The sequence below is a fragment of the Balaenoptera physalus genome (genome assembly GCF_965194825.1).
Source record: "Balaenoptera physalus genome assembly, chromosome: 1".
NCBI classification, from domain to species: Eukaryota; Metazoa; Chordata; class Mammalia; order Artiodactyla; family Balaenopteridae; genus Balaenoptera; species Balaenoptera physalus.
Genome location: NC_138882.1, coordinates 57,737,751 through 57,757,958, shown reverse-complemented (window position 1 = coordinate 57,757,958; position 20,208 = coordinate 57,737,751). Strand labels below are relative to the sequence as shown.

At 42.9% G+C, this 20,208-nt stretch overlaps 1 protein-coding gene across 2 annotated transcripts in view; it reads right to left on the bottom strand.

Annotated features, from left to right (window-relative positions):
- Nucleotides 1-20,208, bottom strand: part of TNR (tenascin R) — a 426,185-nt gene that overhangs the window by 36,079 nt on the left and 369,898 nt on the right. For both annotated transcript variants that reach the window (XM_082437090.1, XM_082437091.1), the window contains 6 exons: nucleotides 16,417-16,506; nucleotides 15,056-15,319; nucleotides 14,178-14,447; nucleotides 5,945-6,064; nucleotides 4,892-5,038; nucleotides 2,210-2,329 (listed from right to left, as the gene is read on the bottom strand). In XM_082437090.1, coding sequence (XP_082293216.1) covers nucleotides 2,210-2,329; nucleotides 4,892-5,038; nucleotides 5,945-6,064; nucleotides 14,178-14,447; nucleotides 15,056-15,319; nucleotides 16,417-16,506 — 1,011 coding nt within the window. The remainder of the gene's footprint in view (nucleotides 1-2,209; nucleotides 2,330-4,891; nucleotides 5,039-5,944; nucleotides 6,065-14,177; nucleotides 14,448-15,055; nucleotides 15,320-16,416; nucleotides 16,507-20,208) is intronic.

Genomic DNA, 20,208 nt, shown 5'->3' with positions numbered 1-20,208 from the left:
ATTCTAAAACTGTCACAATCCTGGCTACCTTTCTCTAAACGAGTAACAGTCTATCAGTGGCCCTGCTGAAATACAAAACTCAGAAGAGAATTGAAAACGATCATTGAGATTGTTTCATTACAGTACATTGTAATGTCAGTACATTGTCAGTTTTCATTGTACTGACAATGAAAGAAACAGGGTCAGTCTCTGCTTCTATTTGTGCCAATTATGTATATTAATCCATAGGTTTAGAGACAGTCATGGGATATTGTTATCACATGCTGAGATTATTATTCATCAAAGATCTTGTTTATAACCCACTCCCCAGCCTCACCTTGTGTAGTTGATTTTAGTTGATTTTTTGCACCCATGGGAAGAGCTTTGCATTCATTTCTACTGCATTTTGCCTTGTTGACTGAGTTTTGGGCCACTGTTTCAGTTCATTAAAATATATGTGAATTTGGATTCTATTGATCACAGTTTTGTCTTTTGGAAGAGCTCACATAAGGGCTCTATTTCTTTAATATCTTCCTTTGCATGTGCTGCCAACTGTCAGCTTCCAGGCCACATCAACTACAGCAGTTCCTCAAACTCCCCACTCTCTCTCTCTCCATACAAGGTACTGTTTTTCTTGGAACGCCCCTTCTTCTCCTATTCTCTTTGTCTTTAACTTTATCTAAGATCTGCCTTCTTTCTTCCCCTCAACACCTTCACCCCAAATCACAGTGGCCCATCAGAGGTGGCACACTGGTGTTTTTTGTTTGCCCAAATCATGACACTGCCCACGTTGGGTTGTAACTCTTTACTTGTCTGCATCATCACCAGAAGTGAGTTCTGCAAAGACGAGAACTCATGTTTGGTCTCTGAATCATTATAGCCTTAGAGAGTGCATGGCACATGGGAGGGCAGCAAAAGTAGTTGTTGAATGTATGGAAATTAATGGCTGTGATGGAGCTCTGTGCTTCGTATCTGTGAGCAGGTGCATCTGACTACCTTAGGGGAATAATGGAGATAGTGTTGAAACTAAGGCTTAAAGGATGGGTTTACTAGGCAGATAAGTAGGGAGAGCGTTTCCTGGTAGAGGAAAGAGCATGTGCACGGTGGTTTGAGAAGGCAGGTGAGAATTAAGAAATGCAGGGTCATAATGTGCAAGGAGGACTGGTAGGGGTTGAAGTGGCTTTTGCATGCACACAGGGAGGTTAGGATGTATCCATAGTAATGATATTCATTCTCTGAGGAGGGTCAATCATTCAATTAGCTATGTAACTCCAAATGCGGTCCACCATGTATTTTTCCATCTAAGTGGTAAGTGGGTCTTTTTAATGCCTTGCTGAGATACTAATGTGCTCTCGGACTTGCCAGTTAAAAAAAAGGACATAAAGTGGTTTTGGTAAAACTCATACTTAGTGAACCTGTGCTGGTATGTAGTAATCACTGATTCCCTTCCAGCTTATTTAATAGTCTGTTTTGGTTTTTACTTTCCCAAGCTTTGACAGTCAGTTTACTTTTCAGCTTACAGAATTGACTTAATCTGTCATTTTTGAAAATTAAGACATCTACCTGCCTTCTCTCTTCTGGTATCTTTGTTCTCTGGATTCCTGCCTATAACCCACAATATTCTGTGAGCACATGTATAATTTAGGCAGGGAAATAATTTTCCTTGGCTTAGGAACTTGAATTACTCAACACTATTTTGCTTTGGGCTTCTCTGTTCAACTTCAAATAGCGTTAAGGTGAACAAGTATAGTGAAGAAGACGTTGCAACTCAAGATTTCACGTTGGCTCAACCTTTTGGGATGGATATGAGTAGAGAAGATCAAAGCAACAGAAGAGCTTAGTAGTTCTGAATCCTTTGTCACCTGTTACCATGGATGGTCCTTTAGTGCTTTGTTCACTCTGTAAATATCTAGAAAAGTCAGCTTTCTTGCCTGCAGCATTTTGGGGCAAGTTCTGAGTTTTGTCTTCCAAGTGCTATTTCTGTTTTTGTTTTCCTCTTGGTTACATACCCTTCTTATACCTTTTAGATTCAGCTTTCTCAATTCTCATAGTTGATACAGTTCGCAGAGTTTGGGGGCTATCTTGAGGGCTTTATGGTGAAATTAAAGCAGGAAAATTTACAATTTTCTCTCAGATGGATAAAATGTTTTGGTTTTCTTTTACTTTCATACTAGTCTTCAGCCCCCATCCCCACCGTTCCCCCCTGATGCATAGAACCGCAGACACCCACCTGCAAAGTGTGTGAGAACAATGACGTAGTTCTCCACTTCACTCACTGGTGCCTTCCACTTCAGCAGAGCTTCTGTTGGAGTGATGTTGGTAGCAGTCAGATCCACAGGATTGTCCATGGCTGAAATAGTACAGGAAAATATCAGGTAAAGGTAAGAGGAACTGCAGGATGGAAGAGCAGAGAACCGTCTCCTATAGTTTCACCCAGGATGCATGTCTGCTGCTGCACTATACAAAATAATGAAGTGAGTGAGGACCTCTTTCCTTTCTCCCCTTCTGATTCCATCAGCCCCTTCCCCTTCTCCCATTCCTCCTTCCTCTCAAGCACCCCGTGCTCCCCTAATTGCCCTCAGAAGTTCCTTTTTAATTCATTCATTAACGTCTTATGTGCAGAGCGCTGTCAGGTGTTATGGGGGTGTCCAAGGTATGGATGTTGTGTTTTAGATATTTAAACCTAGATGGAGAAACTAAGAACATGCTATAGAAACTATTATATTTCTAGTTACTGAGCTAATATGCTTCCCAGGCTCTTTGTTCTTTGATAAATACAAGGGGCATGCCTTGTGGAACAATCTCTGTTGATGAACGTCAGGAAGTGTGGTGGGAGTTCCATGAAGTCAGGGAGTAACCCCAGCACCTGGAGCTTAGAAGTTACACAGTAAATACTTGTGGAATGAAGAATGGGACTCAGGTTGCCTTTAAAGTCAGATCTGATTACTGAATTCTTGCTTTGCTACTTACGAGGCTGACTCTGTACTGAGCCCTGGGGATCCTTTTTGTGGCATAGAGAGTCAAGGGACTTCGTCCAGGCTTAAAGCCAGGAGTGCCCGTTGAGGAACAGAGGTTGCTCATCATAGCACCATGTTCTTATTCTCACTTGCCTATGCTCCATGCATTTGTTTCCTTACTGTGCCTCCCTTCCATAAAGTTGGGATTTATCTTAGAAATGCAGGTTATTACAGTAGTTTAGGCATCAACTCACCCTACGTGTCATGTAATTTACTTTTGGGGACCAAGATATGCTGTTGATCTGGTCCTGTTCTCTAACTGAAGGTTCTTATCGCTTGTCTGTGTCTTTTATTTCAAAGAAACAACCATAAAATATGTTTACAATTTTAACATCTGAATTGTATCCATAATCTGTGCCTTGAACAAGGTCTTCGAATGCAACCTTATTGAAAAGAAACAAAGAAGAAAAGTCTTATGAGACTACAATTAGCTTGACCTTTCTGAGATTGACCATGAGACTCCGAGGAGTACTCATTGCCAAAAGTTATAAAATCATAGACATCATATTAAAACAACAAAATAAGACATCTCTGTGAGTAATATGGTTATTGGGAGTTGCCAAAATAGCTCTGCCTGAACTTGAAGGAGGGCAGTTTGGGTTGGTGCACTACCGAATAGCTGCTTTAGAGAGACTTGCTTATGACCAAGAACCCAAGGAATGAGTTTTTGACCTGAATTGTTGTTCTCCTTTACTTCCGGGGTAGGAGGCTCTTGAAGTCCATTTTATTGTCCTCACTGAGAAGAACCCTAATTTCTTTAACATGATTTCTAAGACTTTGAGGAAAGTATGGGGGGTGGGGGGGGAGCTTCTTTTTACTCATTGGACATCACTTCAGGTCAATATCTGTTGATACTTTAATGGTCATAGATAACTTGATAGAAAGGGTAAGATTGAACCAAAAACATGGCTGCGTTATCTGTAGTCATAGGCATGGAAGGAGATTAGGGAAGATTAGAACATCCTGTGGTGTCTTTAGATGAATAATTTTTTGATTTTCTGAAGGAATGTTTCTTTGGCCATGGCCATAGGGATGTTCTTTCTGGGCTAGTGAGTTTATCTACAAAAGCAGTGAGGAATTCCAAGTTGCCCTCGTTCAAAAAATACGATTCTCTGAGGGAAGTAAGCAGCCTTAGGAAATCCAGGCGTTCTCCTCATGAGGCAAGCTGGATGTTTTCCTGTGTGCTACAGGAACGATAGCCTCATGGAGAGTTAGGTCTGGGGTTGCAACAGGAAACTTTGGCTGTTCCCTCTTGTGTCTTCTACGGCAAATCTTTCCTAGTTCTGCATGATGGGCTGGCTGAGGGGTCAGAGAAGGAGAGCAGGGGAGCTGCTGCCAGAGCCCTGTCCTCAGGCCCATCATTTTTCCGGAGAAAAGCACCTCCTTCCTCCTCCCTGGAGCATAAAGCAAGAACAGATGCAGCTACTTGGTGGTTTCTGGTCACATAGGATGAGGAGTTTCATGACCCCAAGGGTCATTACTGGAATAACAGCCCCCTTTTGTTTTTTCTCTAAGGTAAAGTTTCCTTGTCTGAGTCTTTTTAACAATTAGACGGGGTGAATCAGATGTCTGTTCTGGAATTCACTTCTGTCATGAGTCTTTGGAAGGTTACTTTTCATACTGGAAGTTCCATGAAAATGTCTGACCTAAACCAGTAAGACTCTTAGAAGGTGTCTCTCTACACTCCTAGTGTTACAGAGGAGGTCAAAGGGGAGAACGTTGCAAATTGCTTTGCATAACAATGTGAGTCCGAGGAGCACCCAGGAGAGGAGCCTGGGATCCCAGGATCAGTGTCCTCTGCCTTAGCCGGGACAACTTCACTCTTTCCCTCTTTTGTTGGTCGCAGGTCCTCAGCCAGGGTCCCGACTTGGCCCACGACAGGGAGACATGCCCACCTGTGTGCACAAGAGTGCAGATCCGCTCACTCTCCTCCCTGCCCCGCACGCTGTTGAGGCTGATTTCATATTCGGTAGCTGGGTACAGCTTGGTGATGGTGAATTCTGTCACTGTGTTGGGCACCACTGAGCTGTCCAGTCGTCCCACTAAGGAAGAGCAGAAGCCACAGGTCAAGTTCAGTGGATCCCGTATATACGCAGCTCATAATACAGGAGCTCTTGGTGGCACTCTTTTTTTCATGAAGCCAATATGGGTGCAAGGCTCAGCACCCAGTTGGGGGACGGGGAGGCTGGGAATGTTGGAAGAGACCTTGCATGCTGATCCCACCCCCTCATTATATAGGATCCCAGGAGCAAAGGAAAAAAAAAAAACTATTTATTAGGTGGTTTTCTAACAAACTAGTCTTAAAGCAATATAGAGGGAATGGCGGAAAAGAGTGGTCCATGCAGCCCAGAGACAGGGTAGTCTGGAAAATTATCCCACCCCCTCACTGGAAGTGATTGTACCCTCTACTTCATTAACAATTCCACATGCACCAGCAAGAACTGTTAGGATGCAGGTGAGGTCTGGGCCAACTTCTGACTCATAACTTGGCTGGAGTGGCTGTAATAGGACCACCGTCACTGTGGTTCCCTCCAAGGCTCCATCTGGCTCTGTGGTGTCTTTAGGCATCCCCTGGGGTGTTTAGCCTTGGACTTTAATTCTCTCAGAAAAGTGCATGTGACCCTGGCTCTTGGTAGATCCTTTTAGAGTTCTTTGTTTCTCACTACACTGTCTGGATAATGGTGACCGATTACTATGGTTCACTCTACTGGTGAAGGGCCTGCTTTTTGAGTGAATGTAATCAAGCCTTTTGTCAGAGGAGTTGGTGAGTTCTGGATTCCTTGGCTGCTCCTCATCAACCCACTCTCATTCTGATGCAGCATGCTGCAGAGAGGAAGGAAATTGCAGGCAGGAGGGTGATATCCCCTGGGATACGCTAGTTCTCCCATAACAATCTTCATCCAGCTCCAAATCCCATTCATCTTTGAGAAACCAAGAAACTTTATTACCTTGTGTTGGCCGATATGATACTCGGTAGTAATCAAAAGATGCAACAGGAGGGCTCCAGGAGACCATAACTGAGTCCTTGGTCACATTGCTGATTGTGATGTCTTTGGGGGGATCAATTCCTACAAGGACCCAGGTGGTTATGGGAAAAAGACAGGAAGCACAGTGTGAAAAACAATTCCTATTTTTGGTTTTATGTGGACCAAGAGCTAATGGTGTCCCAGAGGCAGACAAGACCTTACTTTATACTAGGGCAACCTTAAAACCATGATCAGGCTGAAGTCTCACTTGAAACCTCATAGGAATGGCCAGTGTCATGCTCCTGGAGAATATTTTAACAACATGAAGTCAAGCTGTCAAGGTCTGTGCCTGTGCAGCAACTATTACCTATCTGTAGGGCAATTGGGAAATTTCCTTTAAGTTTGTATGTTTTATTTTGAACTGGGAGTAATGGTCATTCTCTCTGGGGCAGCTTCTCTTGGACAAACCCAACTCTCTCTCTATCTCTGTTAAGCACCCACCTTTTGTTCAATGTGGAAAAATTGCTATTGACTGTAGAGGGATTTCAGAGCACAAGTCCAGAACAAATCCACTTCCCTAAACTGTATTTTATTTATACTATATACTTTGTTTTTTTGACTACTGGAAGACTGCAGGGTCAAAACCAGCTGAGTGTTTAATCCACTTGTTCAGTTTATGAATTCTTGTAAGTATGTAAGAAACCACCCAAACACACATGTCCTCACCCACGTGCACACTCATATTTGTGATTATATATGAGAAGGATGAGATACAAGTGATCCAATTCATCTGAGAGTACCTGTGTTTTCCAAACAACATGCAGATCACCCCATTCTCAGAGTATGAGGTCCCTGTATGGTTGCATGCTAGTCCCATATGATCCTGAGGAAGCATCATTCACATCAGTGAACTTACTGAGCAGTCAAGAGATGGCACTCCAGAGGATTAACCAAGATGGCGGAGTAGAAGGACGTGCTCTCACTCCCTCTTGCGAGAGCACCAGAATCAAAACTGGCTGCTGGACAATCATTGACAGGAAGACCCTGGACTTCACCAAGGAGGCTACCCCACGTCCAAGGACAGAGGAGAAGCCACAGTGAGACGGTAGGAGGGGCGCAATCAGAGTAAAATCAAATCCCATAACTGCTGGGTGGGTGACTCACAGACTGGCGAACACTTATACCACAGAAGTCCACCCACTGGAGTGAACGTTCTGAGCCCCACGTCAGGCTTCCCAACCTGGGGGTCCGGCTACGGGAGGAGGAATTCCTAGAGAATCAGACTTTGAAGCCTAGTGGGAATTGACTGCAGGACTTTGACAGGACTGGGGGAAACAGAGACCCCACTCTTGGAGGGCACACACAAAGTAATGTGTGCATCAGGACCCAGGGGAAGGAGCAGTGACCCTGGGGGAGACTGAACCAGACCTACCTGCTGGTGTTGGGGGGTCTCCTGCAGAGGCGAGTGGTGGCTCTGTTTCACCGTGGGGATAAGGACACTGGCAGCCGAGGTTCTGGGAAGTTCTCCTTGGCGTGAGCCCTCCCAGAGTCTGCCATTAACCCCACCAAAGAGCCCGGGTAGGCTCCAGTGTTGGGTTGCCTCAGGCAAAACAACCAACAGGGAGGGAACCCAGCCCCACCCATCAACAGTCAAGTGGATTAAGGTTTTACTGAGCTCTGATGCCACAGCAACAGGGAGGGAACCCAGCCCCACCCATCAACAGTCAAGTGGATTAAGGTTTTACTGAGCTCTGACCGCCACAGCAACAGTCAGCTCTACCCACCACCAGAGCCTCCCATCAAGCCTCTTAGATAGCCTCAACCACCAGAGGGCAGACAACAGAAGCAAGAAAAACTACAATCCTGCAGCCTGTGGACCAAAAACCACAGTTACAGAGAGATAGAGAAGATGAAAAGGCAGAGGGCTATATACCAGATGAAGGAACAAGAAAAAACACCAGAAAAACAACTAAATGAAGTGGAGATAGGCAACCTTCCAGAAAAAGAATTCAGAATAATGATAGTGAAGATGATCCAGGACCTCGGAATAAGAATGGAGGCAAAGATTGAGAAGATGCAAGAAATGATTAACAAAGACCTAGAAGAATTAAAGAACAAACAAACAGAGATGACCAATACAATAACTGAAATGAAAACTACACTAGAAGGAATCAATAGCAGAATAACTGAGGCAGAAGAACGGATAAGTGACCTGGAAGACAGAATGGTGGAATTCACTGCTGCGGAACAGACTAAAGAAAAAAGAATGAAAAGAAATGAAGACAGCCTAAGAGACCTCTGGGACAACATTAAACGCAACAACATTCGCATTATAGGGGTCCCAGAAGGAGAAGAGAGAGAGAAAGGACCAGAGAAAATATTTGAAGAGATTATAGTCGAAAACTTCCCTAACATGAGAAAGGAAATAGCCACCCAAGTCCAGGAAGCGCAGAGAGTCCCATACAGAATAAACCCAAGGAGAAACACGCCGAGACACATAGTAATCAAAGTGGCAAAAATTAAAGACAAAGAAAAATTATTGAAAGCAGCAAGGGAAAAACGACAAATAACATACAAGGGAACTCCCATAAGGTTAACAGCTGATTTCTCAGCAGAAACTCTGCAAGCCAGAAGGGAGTGGCATGATATACTTAATGTGATGAAAGGGAAGAACCTACAACCAAGATTACTCTACCCGGCAAGGATCACATTTAGATTTGATGGAGAAATCAAAAGCTTTACAGACAAGCAAAAGCTAAGAGAATTCAGCACCACCAAACCAGCTCTACAACAAATGCTAAAGGAACTTCTCTAAGTGGGAAACACAAGAGAAGAAAAGTACCTACAAAAACAAACCCAAAACAATTAAGAAAATGGTCATAGGAACATACATATCGATAATTACCTTAAACGTGAATGGACTAAACGCCCCAACCAAAAGACATAGACTGGCTGAATGGATACAAAAACAAGACCCATATATATGCTGTCTACAAGAGACCCACTTTAGACCTAGGGACACATACAGACTGAAAGTGAGGGGATGGAAAAAGATATTCCATGCAAATGGAAATCAAAAGAAAGCTGGAGTAGCTATACTCATATCAGATAAAATAGACTTTAAAATAAAGAATGTTACAAGAGACAAGGAAGGACACTACATAATGATCCAGGGATCAATCCAAGAAGAAGATATAACAATTATAAATATATATGCACCCAACATAGGAGCACCTCAATACATAAGGCAACTGCTAACAGCTATAAAAGAGGAAATCGACAGTAACACAGTAATAGTGGGGGACTTTAACACTTCACTTACACCAATGGACAGATCATCCAAAATGAAAATAAATAAGGAAACAGAAGCTTTAAATGACACAATAGACCAGATAGATTTAATTGATATATATAGGACATTCCATCCAAAAACAGCAGATTACACGTTCTTCTCAAGTGCGCACGGAACATTCTCCAGGATAGATCACATCTTGGGTCACAAATCAAGCCTCAGTAAATTTAAGAAAATTGAAATCATACCAAGCATCTTTTCTGACCACAACGCTATGAGATTAGAAATGAATTACAGGGAAAAAAACGTAAAAAAGACAAACACATGGAGGCTAAACAATACGTTACTAAATAACCAAGAGATCACTGAAGAAATCAAAGAGGAAATAAAAAAATACCTAGAGACAAATGACAATGAAAACACGACGACCCAAAACCTATGGGATGCAGCAAAAGCGGTTCTAAGAGGGAAGTTTATAGCTATACAAGCCTACCTAAAGAAACAAGAAAAATCTCAAGTAAACAATCTAACCTTACACCTAAAGAAACTAGAGAAAGAAGAACAAACAAAACCCAAAGTTAGCAGAAGGAAAGAAATCATAAAGATCAGAGCAGAAATAAATGAAATAGAAACAAAGAAAACAATAGCAAAGATCAATAAAACTAAAAGTTGGTTCTTTGAGAAGATAAACAAAATTGATAAGCCATTAGCCAGACTCATCAAGAAAAAGAGGGAGAGGACTCAAATCAATAAAATCAGAAATGAAAAAGGAGAAGTTACAACAGACACCGCAGAAATACAAAACATCCTAAGAGACTACTATAAGCAACTTTATGCCAATAAAATGGACAACCTGGAAGAAATGGACAAATTCTTAGAAAGGTATAACCTTCCAAGACTGAATCAGGAAGAAACAGAAAATATGAACAGACCAATCACAAGTAATGAAATTGAAACTGTGATTAAAAATCTTCCAACAAACAAAAGTCCAGGACCAGATGGCTTCACAGGTGAATTCTATCAAACATTTAGAGAAGAGCTAACACCCATCCTTCTCAAACTCTTCCAAAAAATTGCAGAGGAAGGAACACTCCCAAACTCATTCTATGAGGCCACCATCACCCTGATACCAAAACCAGACAAAGACACTACAAAAAAAGAAAATTACAGACCAATATCACTCATGAATATAGATGCAAAAATCCTCAACAAAATACTAGCAAACAGAATCCAACAACACATTAAAAGGATCATACACCACGATCAAGTGGGATTTATCCCAGGGATGCAAGGATTCTTCAATATACGCAAATCAATCAATGTGATACACCATATTAACAAACTGAAGAATAAAAACCATATGATCATCTCAATAGATGCAGAAAAAGCTTTTGACAAAATTCAACACCCATTCCTGATAAAAACTCTCCAGAAAGTGGGCATAGAGGGAACCTACCTCAACATAATAAAGGCCATATATGACAAACCCACAGCAAACATCATTCTCAATGGTGAAAAACTGAAAGCATTTCCTCTAAGATCAGGAACAAGACAAGGATGTCCACTCTCACCACTATTATTCAACATAGTTCTGGAAGTCCTAGCCACGGCAATCAGAGAAGAAAAAGAAATAAAAGGAATACAAATTGGAAAAGAGGAAGTAAAACTGTCACTGTTTGCAGATGACATGATACTATACATAGAGAATCCTAAAACTGCCACCAGAAAACTGCTAGAGCTAATTAATGAATATGGTAAAGTTGCAGGATACAAAATTAATGCACAGAAATCTCTTGCATTCCTATACACTAATGATGAAAAATCTGAAAGAGAAATTATGGAAGCACTCCCATTTACCATTGCAACAAAAAGAATAAAATACCTAGGAATAAACCTACCTAGGGAGACAAAAGACCTGTATGCAGAAAACTATAAGACACTGATGAAAGAAATTAAAGATGATACCAACAGATGGAGAGATATACCATGTTCTTGGATTGGAAGAATCAACATTGTGAAAATGAGTATACTACCCAAAGCAATCTACAGATTCAATGCAATCCCTATCAAATTACCAATGGCATTTTTTACGGAGCTAGAACAAATCATCTTAAAATTTGTATGGAGACACAAAAGACCCCGAATAGCCAAAGCAGTCTTGAGGCAAAAAAATGGAGCTGGAGGAATCAGACTCCCTGACTTCAGACTATACTACAAAGCTACAGTAATCAAGACAATATGGTACTGGCACAAAAACAGAAACATAGATCAATGGAACAAGATAGAAAGCCCAGAGATTAACCCACGCACCTATGGTCAACTAATCTATGACAAAGGAGGCAAAGATATACAGTGGAGAAAAGACAGTCTCTTCAATAAGTGGTGCTGGGAAAACTGGACAGCTACATGTAAAAGAATGAAATTAGAATACTCCCTAACACCATACACAAAAATAAACTCAAAATGGATTAGAGACCTAAATATAAGACTGGACACTATAAAACTCTTAGAGGAAAACATAGGAAGAACACTCTTTGACATAAATCACAGCAAGATCTTTTTTGATCCACCTCCTAGAGTAATGGAAATAAAAACAAAAATAAACAAGTGGGACCTAATGAAACTTCAAAGCTTTTGCACAGCAAAGGAAACCATAAACAAGACGAAAAGACAACCCTCAGAATGGGAGAAAATATTTGCAAACGAATCAACGGACAAAGGATTAATCTCCAAAATATATAAACAGCTCATTCAGCTCAATATCAAAGAAACAAACACCCCAATCCAAAAATGGGCAGAAGACCTAAATAGACATTTCTCCAAAGAAGACATACAGACGGCCACGAAGCACATGAAAAGATGCTCAACATCACTAATTATTAGAGAAATGCAAATCAAAACTACAATGAGGTATCACCTCACTCCTGTTAGAATGGGCATCATCAGAAAATCTACAAACAACAAATGCTGGAGAGGGTGTGGAGAAAAGGGAACCCTCTTGCACTGTTGGTGGGAATGTAAATTGATACAGCCACTATGGAGAACAATATGGAGGTTCCTTAAAAAACTAAAAATAGAATTACCATATGACCCAGCAATCCCACTACTGGGCATATACCCAGAGAAAAACGTAATTCAAAAAGACACATGCACCCGAATGTTCATTGCAGCACTATTTACAATAGCCAGGTCATGGAAGCAACCTAAATGCCCATCAACAGACGAATGGATAAAGAAGATGTGGTACATATATACAATGGAATATTACTCAGCCATAAAAAGGAACGAAATTGAGTCATTTGTTGAGACGTGGATGGATCTAGAGACTGTCATACAGAGTGAAGTAAGTCAGAAAGAGAAAAACAAATATCGTATATTAATGCATGTATGTGGAACCTAGAAAAATGGTACAGATGAGCCAGTTTGCAGGGCAGAAGTTGAGACACAGATGTAGAGAATGGACATATGGACACCAAGGGGGGAAAACTGCGGTGAGGTGGGGATGGTGGTGTGCTGAATTGGGCGATTGGGATTGACATGTATACACTGATGTGTATAAAATTGATGCCTAATAAGAACCTGCAGTATAAAAAAACAAACAAAACAACTAATACTAAACTTTCATTGGGTTATTTGTATGGAAATATGTTAATATAAATGTTTCAGACATTACATGAAATTTCTAAAAATCTTATATTTGTATTTGTATGGAAATATGTATGGAAATATGTTCATATAAATGTTTCAGACGTTACATGAAATTTCTAAAAATCTTATATTTGTATGGAAATATGTATGGAAATATGTTAATATAAATGTTTCAGACATTACATGAAATTTCTAAAAATCTTATATGTTCTGGTATAATGTTATAAGTAATAATCCTAGTTATTACTTTAAAATGTATATCTCAGAAATAACTAATTTTCTTGTCAACTGCATTATTATGAACTTTCATCAAATCTTTTACCATGGTCATTTTTAAGTCTTTTGTCATTTACAGACAGTTCTGGGTGTACTCTGATGATTTTGCAAATATGTTCCTATAAAAGGGTTTCATCTTCAAGAAATTCATGGAAAAGACTCTGACAAGTACAGGTTTCTGGTAACTGACTGTACTGCTGAACTGAATGAATAAGCATTTTCAGAACTCTGATGAAAAACTGATGAACTCATAAAAGTGCTAACAAAAGATCAAGATGAAAAAAAAAACAACAACAATTAATTACATGGGACTGAGTGAACTGATGAGGATGAGTATAATTTTTGTGACTTTCTGTCTGAATTAAAAAAAAAAAAAATCCCACAAGGACTCAGAGGCAGGGAATATACAAATCAATTTTCACTGCAAAGTAAAGGAGCTGTTACAGTGGAGGATTACTGGACTGAATGTCAATATTATGACATAGTATGAGTGTGTTTCATGTTTGGTAATTGCAATCATTGTTGCTTTTGTTGTGGTCATCCATGTACAATGCTTGGTGTCAGTCTATTTATCTCTTGTAAAAATAAAATACAGTGTGTGTGTGTGTGGAAAAAAAAAAAAAAAAAAAAAAAAAAGAGATGGCACTCCAGAATAGGAACAGATGTCTCCTCACTGTAGAAGGGTTTCCTCTTGGAGACTAGCTCTCTCCAGGGTTTTCTCCTAAGTTGGTAGTGGGAAGACCTCTGGACCAATGCGTTAAAGGCCTGGCCTCCTCAAGACATTGAGTCCATCCTACCTTCTAAATGGAAGTTTCCCATCTTATACATTTTGTGCGGTCCTGGAAGAGGTGGCTGTTTCAGAACAACTCATAGACCCTCTCGTGATAAATGAGGTGGTCCCCTACTCCTTGGGTGTTTCTCCTTGTAAATTTCATTGACTTGTTGAAGGCTACTGTGGGAACCCCCCTGACCACCTGCTGTCAAGTCCTCCAGCCTCACCTGTGGTGATGGAGCCCATGATGGGCTCAGAGGTCACTGTGCCATGGACTGCCACCAAGTTCACAATGTACTCGGTGGCTGGCTGCAGGCCCATCAGGACAGCATGCCTCTTGGTGGCATCCAGAGAGACCTCCATCGTCTCTTCCTCTTCATCCCGGGGGCTGTAGTTCAGAATGAGTCTGTCTGCTGGAGGGGATGGGTCACTCCAGGTGATGTTCACACTGGAGGAGGTCACGTGAGAAAAGTGCAAATGGGAGATGGGGCGGAAGCCTGCAAAGCAGAGGACATGGATGGTTCTGAAAACTACATGAGGTGGTGGGGCCACTGGGATAGAAGAGGCATCTGACTGAAGAGATCTCCTTTCCTCGCAGATAAGGACTACACCTTCACCTGTTGACCCAGAGCTTCCACATCCTCACTCTCCTGTCCTGTCTACTCTCCTTTCTCCAAGCCATACACTGAAAAATGAATGCCCTCAGCAGTATTAAACCAGCATTACCTCTGAGTTATTCATAATACTGATCTAGGATTTAAAACCTCTATCCTGGAAGGAATTTAACATGATCCCATGGATCCTCAGAATGCCCACTGATTTCGTGCAGGCAGGGAATTATGAACAGGATCAACCACTATGTGCAGCCTATAGGAAACCATATACAAAATTTCAGGCGTGAAGGTAGCCTTGTTCGTCACCCCCTTTACCTCCAACCATTCCCTCTTGAGGTATTTATTAGTTTCTCCTCTATCTCTTTCTCCACCTACATTCTTCCTTTCTCTAAAAGATATGGGGCACTGGAAGGGTGGGTTGCCTAGATGACCTTCTCACACTAAGATCCGTTGATCCCTGAACCCAGCCGAGATTTCTACTGTCCTGGTACCTGTGAAGGCATCCACCGTGGACTCCAAGCTCTGCTGCCGACCCCTCTCAGCTGTGATTGAAATGATGTACTCTGCGCCGGGCTCTAGATCTGTCAGTGTGTACGAGGTCCTGTCCTTGGGCACAGTGACTTCGGAGGCGATCCCAGAGGATGGGGTGAATGTAATTCGGTAGTGGTCAATGGGGCCACTGGCCTTGGTCCAGATGAGGGAGATGGAGGTTTCTGAGGAGGCTGTCACCATGAGGTCTCGAGGACTGTCAAGTTCTGTGGATCAACATAAGTGGCCTATTTTACATAAGTTCCACACGAGGGCCAGTATTTATTGGAATTGGACACCCTGTGGATTTCTAAGCTATCAGCGGGTCTGCTGACCATGAAAATTGGCTTGTCATTGCTGACACTTATCTCACACTTTGTTAAGTACCATTCCTTTGAAAGATGGCCAGGAGCTTGGCATATAGATGAACAATCTGCAGGAAGGCATTAGTAACTCCGACACCACTGGAATACACCCACCTCTGGGACAAAGCTGGCTGCTGATTTTTAAGCTCTCCGTAATCATTTTCTCCCAGCCTTTCTCAGTAAGCCAACCATGGCAAAACAGGTACCACCATCAAGTACGGATATGCCATTCCTGGAAACCGTAGCTACCTCTGTTCCTGGTGCCATTTTGACTGATCTGGCCATGAGTGTGCAGGCAACAAGATCTGAGGACTCCTGGGGACCCATGTCCATGTGGTTCTCTAGAGAGGTGGTCTATGCTGGACAACCTTGGGACAGGGATTGGTTCAAAATCCCCAGCCCAGCCCAGGCTGCTTGTACTTAAGTTACTGAAGTGACTTTGGAATTTGCCTGGGATTTGGAAGCAAAACTGCTGGATCCAGAATAGCAAGGGTCTCAGTGGACTTCTCCATTGCCCTTAGATTGAATGCGTGGTTTCCATGTCTAGACCTTCAGCCTGTGGCTTTTCTGAGGGCTTCTGTCCTACATGGTGAGGAGTACCACATTCTGCCTGCTGTGGGGTGATCTAGAAGGGAATATGACTTGCTACAACACCCACTTATTTGGGGATTTCCACCTCTGCTCTCCACAGCTGTGGGCAGCCCTTCAGACTGTGGGGAACCACACGCAGGTCTGTGGGGAGAGGGTGGGAGTCCATCCTGCACGTCAGATGTCAGAGGGTAGGCACAGGGAATCAAAAAGCTGCCGGTAGATGGTGTTCTTTGGCTGATAATCGTCACCCAGGGACCTGTTCACTAGGGGGCATTGCCTTCTGACCAGTCCTTGCTGGGCTAAGCTTCCGTGGCCCCTCAGGCTTGCAGACTGTCCTGGTCTCCTTCCACAGCAATCTTCCTACTCACCAGTCCTGGCATTCATGGTGGCTGGTACGCTTTGCTGTGAGTTCATGATGGCGGATATTCCAATTCCATACTCAGTGCCAGGCACTAGATCTGTTGGTAGATGCAGAAACAAACATTATTCTGTGTGTGTCAGGGGTGGGGAAGGCTGGACGGCGGGAAGCAAATGACCTTAGGTTCTTGTTCAGATCTTCCCGAATCCACTCCTATTTTTACCTATTAGGAAATCCCAATTTCACCACTTAGAAAATCCATACCAAGTCAACAGGACGAACTGATCAGTGCAGAGCTTCCTTCTTGCTGCTGGTCTCCTCAGGAGGGCAGTGAGGCTGCCCTTGTCAGTGACCTTCAGAACTGTGCTCTGCTGTGGAAGGTCTCCCTGAGGTACTTAGAGTCTCAGGTTGGCTACAACTGGTGAAGGGATTTCTTGCTTACATTGTGAATCGGGGGAGTGCGTAATCGAAAAGGATTGTGTGGACCTAAGCCTTTAAAGCATTTCTTGAACATTGTGGGTGAAGACCAAGCTGTACCTTTTATAGACAGGGACTGAGGCCATGTGGGGACGTTTGCATCCTTTCTGGGGAGCACCTGTGGATGGACTGTCTCGCTGAGCACAGGGCTGTCAGGCCTTTAATGTAAGGGCATGCAGAAGCCCTGTTGCTGTGGGCTCCCTACCAAGGGCACTCAAAGCTGTAGATTCAATGTTAGGATGACTTCTGGGGGACCCGAGGAAGCTGGAGAAAATGAAAAAACTGTCCAACTACAGGGGGAAATTCTTTAGGGTTCAATATAAAGGATCTAGAATTATTTGGGATGTCTCCCTACCCTCTCCCACATTCATTTTCAGATTAACTGGTTTGACTGGTATATTAATTTCCTATTTCTGTTGCAACAAATTACCACAACCCAGTGGCTCAAAACAACACACATCTATTATTTTATAGTTCAGGAGGTCTGAAGTCTGAAATGGTTCAGCAGGGCTGTGTTCCTTCTGGAGGCTCTAGGAAAGAATTTGTTTCTTTGCCTTTTGTAGCTTCTAGAGGTTGCCTGCATCCCTTGGCTTGTGTCCGCATAACCCATCTTCAAAGTCAGCGGTATAACATTTTCAAATCTGTTTTTCTCTCTGAGCTCTGCTTCCATGGTCCCATCTTCTCCTCCATCTTATAAGGACCCTGGTGATTACATTGGCCCCACCTGGATAGGACAGGCTGTTCTCCCCATCTTAAGATCCTTAACCTAATTACATCTCTACTTTCCTTTTTGCCACATAAGATGACATAGTCACACGTTCCAGGGAGTACAATGTGGGCATCTTTGGGGGCCTTTATTCTTGTACCAAACCCGCATCAAACTCACCCTCATTTATTAGGACTGGAGCTGCAGGAATATGCAACAAGATCAGATTATCACCTGTACGGCCCCTCATTGTCCGCCTGAGTCCCTCTGGGAGGCTCTTTTTGGGGCCCTTTGTGGGCTCGACAGAACCAAGGCCGATGATCTTGCTGTTCTGCATTTATATAACATTTGTTCTTTTCAAAATACCTGACTGTGTTTTGACTGTTGTTTTCCTCACAACCTTGTGAGGAAAGTGGGTTGGGGAGTCTTTTCACCATCTGCATTAATTTCCTGTGGCTGCCATGACAAAGGACGACAAGCTACGTGGCTTAAAACAACAGAAATGTATTCTGTCACAGTTCTGGTGTCTAGAGGGCCAAAATCAAGGTGTTGGTAAGCCCATGCTCCTTCCAAAGACTTTATGGGGGGAATCTTTCCTTGCCTCTTCCTAGCTCCTGGTAGTTGCTGGCAATCCTTGGTATTTCTTAGCTTACAGCTGCGTCACTCCAGTCTCTGCCTCTCCTCTGTTGGTATGTGGTGTCTTAGTCTGTTTGGGGTGCTATAGGCCAGGCAACTTAAACAATAAATATTTGTTTCCCACAGTTCCGGAGGCTGAGAAGTTCAAGATCAAGGCACCAGCAGATTTGATGTCTGTTGAGCCCCAGCTTCCTGGTTCATAGACCATCTTCTCACTGTGTTCTCATACAGCGAAAGAGCAAGAAAACTCTCTGAGGTCTCTTTTATAAGGTCACTAGTCCCATTTATGAGGGCTCCACCCTCATGAGCTATTCACCTCCCATAGGCCCCCATTTCACATTGGGAATGAGGATTACAATATACGAATTCGCGGGGAGGGACACAAACATTTAGTCCATAACACATGGCATTCTCCCTGTGTGTCTGTGTCTTCTCCTAATCTTTTGAAGACACTGGTCACATTGTATTGAGGTCCCACCCTCATCTTAACTTGATTTCATCTGTAAAGATCCTCTTTCCGAATAAGGTCACATTCACAGGTTCCAGGTGGAAATGGATATTTTTGGGGGGGGGTTGGTGGGGGGGACACTATTCAAATCAGTAGTTATTTCTTTATGAAAAGAAACTACGGCAGAGAGTAAGTCTGTGACCAGCTGGAGGTGATCCTTAGGCTTCTGGCCTCAGGGTTCAGGGCTTTTAGGACTGAATGCCTTACCCTTCCCTTCATTTCATCCCCCGCCCCCGGAGCAGCTGTGACTTCCCCAGGAGCCCTGAGGTAATAGGAACGATTTTGACAGGAAATGCATTGAGCAACCTTTCCTTAACAGCGGCTTGGATTAAGGAAGGTGAATGCTGCCTGGGACCCAGAGAGTTCTGCACTCCCTCCTCTTTGTGGCTTTCAGTACAGCCTGTGCAGTGAATCCCTCGTGCTCCAGTACGGCAGAACCTACCAGGCCTTACTGACCAGGGTCTCTGGACGGCATGTGTTAGAATCAGCCCTCTTTTTCCCTTCTCAAACCAGCTCCATTCATTTCCTAACCTTTAGTTCTTTCTTTCTCTAAAGTGTCGACACTGGTGGAAGTAAACTTTGACTTTGAGGCCTGCCGTACTTACATTAATATTCAGGCTCTGCCACTTTCTACACGTGTAACTGATTACTTCACATATTTGAGCTTCAGTTTCTGTAGAATGGGAAGAATAATAGTATCTATCTCAGAGGGTCATTGTGAGGATTAAATGAACCAACATGTGTGAAGAACAGTGCCTGGCCCATTGTGATAGTAGCCCATAGTATTATTACCTTGCTCAGAGAACTATTCCAGGATTTTGAGTTGTTTTTTGGTGAGCCCCAGGAAGGTACAGGTTCGTCCTCCGCACACCTCTTGTCAGTTTGCTGAAGCTTAGCCTGTTGGCTCTGATGAAACCAGTGATTTAGGGAGTCCCGGGGTCAGCGAGGAGCTGGCCCCTGGCTGGGCCGAGTACCTGTCACTAGAATGAGTTGGGTGATTGCAACGCCCCAGATCCATTCAAAGCACACATTTATCTCCGTCAGTATGTTCGGCGAGTCCCAGCTACATCCTTGGTTGGAGAAATTAGATTACCTTTGGGACATAAACTGCTTTTCTCAGACAACTGATTGAGACCTTCAATTGCCTATAATGAAGTAGAAATTCTCTGACGTAGATGAAGGGTGACAGATCGAGGGAGGAAGACAGAAATTACATGTTGCCAAACGGATCTACCATGTAACGTTTTCATCCGAGTTTCTTATTTATGAAGCTTAAATGAAATGTTCAATAATTTACAACGGGATCATCTTCTCCCAGAAAAGTGCAGAGCAGAATTTAAAGTACTCTCTTCCCAGGCTTTCTGTCTAGGTGATTTGGAAGTGAGACTTGCTTATAGGTTCCTGCCTCCCGCTTCCTTTGATTTTCAGCAGCTTTCTTCCTGTGCTACACGTGAATTGTTGCTCTTTGCCAGCAG